At 33.8% G+C, this 7,483-nt stretch overlaps 1 protein-coding gene across 1 annotated transcript; it reads left to right on the top strand.

The window, feature by feature from the left end:
- Nucleotides 1-3,178: 3,178 nt before the first annotated feature.
- Nucleotides 3,179-4,587, top strand: LOC141698694 (uncharacterized). The gene is made up of 2 exons (XM_074503467.1): nucleotides 3,179-3,332; nucleotides 3,570-4,587. Exons 1-2 carry the CDS (start codon nucleotides 3,245-3,247, stop codon nucleotides 4,442-4,444), a joined length of 963 nt encoding a protein of 320 aa, XP_074359568.1. The 5' UTR covers nucleotides 3,179-3,244; the 3' UTR covers nucleotides 4,445-4,587.
- Nucleotides 4,588-7,483: the final 2,896 nt, after the last annotated feature.

Below are 7,483 nucleotides of genomic sequence, written 5' to 3'. Positions count from 1 at the left end.
TTGTATATATTACGATAAATGAAAACATATAATGATTAATTAAATTTTAAAATTTGAATCGATCAGTCACAATTAATAAGAAATTAATCGAGAGTGAATCAGAGATTTTTTGAACAATAATAAGAAGATGATCTTCAACATAAAAGGCCCACATTTCACAGTGAACATAAGCTAAAATACCGGACCAGCATAAAAACATGCCTTGATTATTAATGACACGAGTTTAGAGGGATTGACCGAGTCATAAATTTATAGAGTTTTAACAAAATAAACTTAACATTTATATTTTGATTTTTTTGTTAGCTGGCCTAAAAATATTTTTGTTAAGTACTTAATTACCGGGGTCAAGACCCAGCGTAGCTAATATATGGTTAAATTCTATGGAGACCACTTTTTTTTGGAGACCTTGAAAATCATTTATGTTCTGCAAGTTAAATATTGCATAAAAACATTGCAAAACATATTATTTTGCGAATCGTGCTCTACAAATATCCTTATTTTATTCAAAATCTTGAATATCATATATGTACTGCTTGTAAAACATTACAAAAATATTTTATTCTGCAGAACATTGGTTCAGTTTGCAGAACATTGGTTCAACTTGCAGAACATACACATTCTACTTATTAAACTTAAATGATCTTCAATAATTTTAATGAATTAGTGATACTCGTAAAACATACTTCACAAAATAATATATTTTATATTGTTTTGATTGCAAAACATATGTGGTCTCCAAGATCTCCGATGAAAACGTGGTCTCCATATAACTTTTCTCTATATATATATATTCTGTTTGTAATTTAGTTTTTCATAGAAAAAAAGTTTTTTGAACCAAATTATAGATGTGACCAAATGAGAACTCTAATATTAATGTTTGATAGTTATCTTTTGAAATAGCAGTTTGGCCCCAAAAAGCTAATTTTGAAAAAAAGTAAATTGGAGGACTTTTTTTTCAAGTCACGTATACAAAAGGCTAATTAAAATATTTATCAACAAACGATTTTGTTTAAAACAACTAAACTCAATTTTCTATTGAAAACAACTTACTAAATCAACTATTAAAAAAGCTAATTTATTCCGATACAGATAACTGTTATTTGCCAAACATGATCATAATTTATGTTAGCATCTAAATAATGAAAGTTCAGTTGTCAAAGAACACCAATTGATAACAATATAAAATGAAGAAAGTGAAGTTAAACATAAAGGAAACGTGGACTCTAAATGAAGAGCGAAATAATAGAGTATATTAAGAAAATATGGCTTAGGTTTAAGAGAAAATAAATGGAGCAGATTTCAAAAATATCAACATATGAGGGTCCATTTGGGGATTCGTAATTAAAATAACTTATAACTTAAAATTAAAAAATGTCATATAAGTGATATGTAAATTATAAGTTATTCTGGTGTTTGGATAATTTTTCTGATAAATTAGTAATGTGTTTGGTAATTATAGCTTATAAGTTCAATTTTTTTATAAAAATATTTTTTTTAATAAATAATACAAAACATAAATTTTAAATTATAACACAAATATTATATATTATATAATAAAAAATACTCAAATATATTTAATATAAATATGAACACTCTAATTAAAAACAAATAAAAAAATCTAAAAAAGCTTAACTTTAGACATTTTATACATACAAATGCCATAAAATATACAACAAAATATTACCCAACAAGCTAAAAAGAAATAAGTTGAAAGGAGAAGAAGAATGTGGAGACCAGCGTACTATCTGATTAAGCACATATATGGTGTAAATAAGAGGTTTTCTCTATGAGTGGAATGGCCTAGTACCTAAACAAGCACTAAGTTGTTTATAAGCCCATATGAACTGTTACAAGGATAAGTTGATATGGTCTCTAAGCCCATTCACTTATGTGATGGACCAGACAGCTACTCGTTATTAAAATTATATACTAGATATGATTATAATTTTTAAAATACATTAGTTTATAACCCTTACGATGTAAAGGTTATTATTAATATCTATTATATTATATATAATTTTAATAAAATTTTGATGTTAGTAATTTAAATACTAAAAATTACTTAATATATTAATCTTATACATAGTGTGTTTAATTTAAAATAAGATTAAACAGTATTAAAATATTTGGTTACTTTATCTATACCTTTAAAAAAATAATACTATAATGCTTAATTAATGTTGTTCGCGAGAGTCGAACTTGGAAATTTTGGTAAAATAATACTATAATTATTAATTTAATATGTTGTTGGCGAGTATTAAACCTTGAATCTTTGGTTGTATAAGTTTTATGTATTTGATTTGAAAGATCTGATGGTTGTGACGGAGAAGATTAACAAAAAATATGGGATTAACCCACTACAAATTATACCTATGTTCGATTATTACAGTTTAGTATATATGAATCTCATTAACATTTTCAAAACTAAAAAAGTAGTTAACATGGGATTAGTTGGAATAAAATAAAAATATGAGAAAGGATCTTTATTTGATAAATCATAAGTAATTTTAGAAACAAAGCAGCGCAGAGAAATTGGGTCTAACCCTTTATATTTTGTAAAAATTTACAACCAATCGTGCCAAATTAAATATTATGTAAGTTACCTTGAAACTAACGTGTAGTGTATTTTTTATGGATATGGATTATGAGAACTTGTGTGTTTCGGTTACATGCGATAACACTGAAAGTCAACTTGTTATGTAAAATATGTACGTCGGTTACATGTATTCAGTGTTATTTCCAAGCAATTTCTTATCTAGCAATTTCTTATCTGTTGTAATTTTATCATTTTCACTATTTTCAAATGCATATGTAATCCTAATACTAAATGTATTAAATGAAGAGCACACCGGAAGGTTTGAAAATTGTGTGAGCAATCTTACATAAGATAAATATGGCAATCCGTAATGATTTTCTTCATGCACATATGTGATCTGGCACACTTACGACTTGTATTGATTTACGTGGCAGCAATATAAGCAATTGTACGATGCATGCAGAGAATTAAGCATCAAAAAATTAAATTTTCATGCAAAAACTTCCAAATATTAACTCCTAACTACATCCTACCATCGGATCAGTGGTTAGCAGTTTATTAAATCACAATAAGACACTCACATCATTTACTTCTAAGGTCTATGTTTGTGCATATATAAAGGGAAAGTATTGATTGAGGAAAAGTAAGTCGAAGTTGTAGTCTCTTCCTCTCATCTACATAAACACATAGTTATATCCATCAAATAAAATGAAGCTCGGGCCTCTTAATTTCTTTCCCCTTCTACTTGTAGCAGTCTTTTTCTTACCTTTGATTGCCAATGCTGAAGAAGAGAATGGTAAGTACACTGTAATTACGAACGCATATGCGTTTGTAATATATTGTTTCAAGAGAGATTATAATCCTATTTATAGTTTATTCTATAATTTTCATTAAAATTTAATCCTTTCAGTATTTAAAAAAATATATAAGAATTATGTTATACATAATAATGCATGCCACTATCCATGCATTCAATTTTATGATTTTGCTAATTGAAAATGAATGACTTACTGATTTTTTGTGTTACATGCAGCTGCAAAAGTATCTGAAATGCATAATAACTATGCAATAGGTCGACGTGGAGGATATGTAAATTTTGATGACAAATGGGGGAAAGGATCTGGCCATCATCATGGAGGAGGTAGTCAACAAGGTGGATATGGTGGACAACAAGGAGGTGCACAACCAGGTGGCGGTGGTGAACAAGGTGGTGCTCAACCAGGAGGCGGTGGTCAACAAGGTGGATATGGTGGTCAACCTGCTGGAGGTGCTCAACCTGGTGGTGGTCAACCCGGGGGAGATGTAGGACAACCTGGTGGTCAACAAGGTGGATATGGGGGTCAACCTGCCGGAGGTGCTCAACCCGGTGGAGATATAGGTCAACCTGGTGGAAGTGGTGGTCAACCCGCGGGAGGTGCTCAACCTGGCGGAGATATAGGTCAACCTGGTGGAAGTGGTGGTCAGCAAGGTGGATATGGCGGTCAACCTGCAGGAGGTGCTCAACCTGGAGCTGGTGGTCAGCCTGGTGGAGATGTAGGCCAATCTGGTGGAAATGGTGGGCAACCTGCGGGAGGTGCTCAACCTGGTGCCGGCGGTGGTCAACCTGGGGGAGACGTAGGTCAGCCTGGCGGAAGTGGTGGTCAACAAGGTGGATATGGTGGTCAACCTGCAGGAGGTGCTCAACCTGGTGGAGAGGTAGGTCAACCTGGTGGAGCTGTAGGCCAGCCTGGCGGAAATGGTGGTCAACAAGGTGGATACGGTGGTCAACCCGCAGGAGGTGCTCAACCTGGTGGAGATGTAGGTCAACCTGGTGGAAGTGGAGGGCAACCAGGAGGATCCGTTGGTGCTCAACCAGGTGGGGGTAGTGTTGGAGGTGCTCAACCAGGTGGAGGACAAGGTGGATACTAAATCTCTTCTAAAATAAGCGAGATTAAATTACGAGTTTATTATGTAATCTGAATCAAGCTCGTGAAGGCGTCATCTAACATGTAAGACATGATGATTTACATGTAACGAGTTTTAAAGTAATAAATAAAGTATTTTCAGAATAATATTTTAAATACCTGTTAAGTATAAATTTTAACTCCTTCCAGAAATTATTGGTTGTCCCTTCACTTGATAAGGATATTGCATAGAGAATGTTGTGGATGTTGATTTTTGAGAGAACATTATGACTATTTCTTTCATAGTGTGATATCTCCCATGACACAAAGCTCATATCATATTGATAGAATACTAAGATCAAGCTAAAATTAATTACATAAAAACTGACAAATTGAAAAATACAAACTTTTATACATTTGATGATTACATAAGTTCAACAATTACAACCACCAAGTGAATTTTTAATAGCCTGTTTATTTCGCAATGAGGTGCTTGAGATTTACTAGTACTTGAAGTTCTTCAATTATTTATGTCCCTCTTAAGACTTCTACTGTGGCACCCTCCAAACCCGGGTCAGAAGTTGTTTGGGGTCCACAACACATACATAATATATAAACCTGTATAAGAAATATTACTTGCAATGACCCTGCTTTACATAACCACGAATCGCAACAGGTTAAAGTATGAAAATAAGCCACAACCTTAACTTTTATTACAATGTACAAAACCCGAACTAATTCAACTTACAACTGATAAATAAATTATTCTTACAATCTTCCTATCTCACTACCAATATAAGCTCATGCTAGCTCGATCCAACTCAATCTGGAATCCTAGCTCGTACTCTGAACTGAGGAACCTCGCTATCAACCTCATCCTTTTTAACTGTAGAATACATAAAAAGATTCGTAAAAGTGAGCTAAGTAGCTCAGCAAGTCATAATAACGATAAATGAGGTTAAACAATGATCAAACGAGATGATTCAGAGGAATCAAGTTTCTTGTTAACTAATCATTATAATTGGATATTCATTTTAAATTTTAAAATCAAGGTTAGGCTGCTGATCAGTCACGCACTAACCCCGAGCAAGGCACACAGCTCTGCTCTACGGACTGGATCCAAGGCACACATTGGCCTAATTCGACCACGAATCTGGTCTGACCACGAATCTGGTCCACATAAAGAAAACTATCCAATTCTAAAGCAGTTCAATAGGATAAGCAATATAACTCAATAAAACAATATCATAATTAACTGCAATAAAACATTTATATAAGAGCATGGTGAAAATTCATGGGTACCACGAGGGTATGTCAAAGTATATAAAAGAAATGGCCTTCAGCCTGTAGGAGAATCGGGTATTAGAGGAACAATGATTTTATAAGGTTTAGTTCTTTGATGTCACAAGGTATGATTGAGTATAAAAGTTCATGTAAGTTCAAACAATTATGTTCCAGTGTTTGGTATATGATGGGTATATATATTTATGAAGTAGTATCATATTTATGTGGTTTAGTATCTGGTAAACCAACAAGAAATGGTTCACAAAGAATGAGGTTTACGGCTCAAAGATCAAATGATGTGGCTCAGGTTCAAGGTTGAAGGATTCAAAGTACTTTCAACATAAAACAGAGCTATTTTGAATACTTAACAATATGTCACGAGAGAATTTAGAAATATTTGTATTATATCTCAAAAAAGGTTTAGAAGTACTTGCCTTACAGGGCTTTATAACTATTATTGATCAACTCTGAGCCGACTCTGCCGCTCAGGCTTTAATGTCCAACCACTAGATCATATTGGATTTGACTTCGACACTCAGGTTTTTCTGTTGAAACTCTACTGAGCTCGTCGACTGACCACCAGGTTATCTTTAGTCCAATGTCCATTTTCGGTTTCCCGACTAGAACCTACAGGGTCGAAATACTATATGTTAAACACCCAGTTATGCTTGACATATCCTCGCTAACCACCTACCCATACGATAGCATATTCCGACTCATAATTATTCATATTAGATTAACACATACAATAATTAGGGTTCACGTTCTCGAAATCGGTTCAGTGTTCGTTTTCAGAAAATACGTATACTCGTCATTTTACGAAATTAGGGTTACTGAGTTTTGGACAGAACATTCACCACAACATACAATCAGGTTTTGTATAAAACATACGTATATGTATTTACTTATACTCGCTCGACGTCCCGATAATCCCCGAATACGCTCCCGTATTTCCGTAGTTCGATTTCCCGGAAATCGGACAACATTCCCTTTTGTTTATCGGACTACCCGTCGAAACATCATCGACGTCAAATCAACACAACAACCCAATCATTAATTCAACCGATATCACAACCAAAATTACTTCACAAATCCTATCCACCGATCAAACTTATAATACCCGTCGAAATCCATAAATTCCCAATTTCAAATCAACTACAATTACTAATTATTATTCGTATTTTATATTTTTAATTCGTAGGACTCAGAAATATTCATCATAGTCCACCGTCCGCTCATCGAAATTAATCGCGGATGGCAGTAAAATCCGGAGGTACCCAAGTTGGGTTTCCAATTAAAGATTTCACCGATAAGATTCTTAATAATTACAAATTATTAATTCGAACATTCATCACAATATTCAACCGAGATGTTCATATAAATTTAAATTAATAACTTGAATTACCAAAAGAAGTGGGATATTCAAATTATCAAAAATTCAGAACCAACAAAGATATATATGCAGGCAATACATAACAGCAACACAACTGGACCACGAGCGCGTGCATCATACGCACGCCGGACACCATGCCGGAAAAGCACACGGCGGCGGCCGGAAAAAGGGAAAAAGAACGGTAGCAGAACAGTATCAACACTCAACTGTATACCAATCCGTATGTATATATACATACAAGGTAACGAGCAGAACAGAGAAGAACACCCACCAGAATCACGCCGGAAATAAAACGGCGACTGAGACCAGGGAAAAGTTAGGCAGAAGACGAAGAAGAGGGGAGATGATCGAGCATAACAGAGATATCAAGAACCCAGAGGGAGACCA

The sequence above is a fragment of the Apium graveolens genome, chromosome 11, assembly GCF_009905375.1.
Source record: "Apium graveolens cultivar Ventura chromosome 11, ASM990537v1, whole genome shotgun sequence".
Lineage (NCBI taxonomy): Eukaryota > Viridiplantae > Streptophyta > Magnoliopsida > Apiales > Apiaceae > Apium > Apium graveolens.
This window is presented reverse-complemented; position numbering and strand designations above follow the sequence as displayed.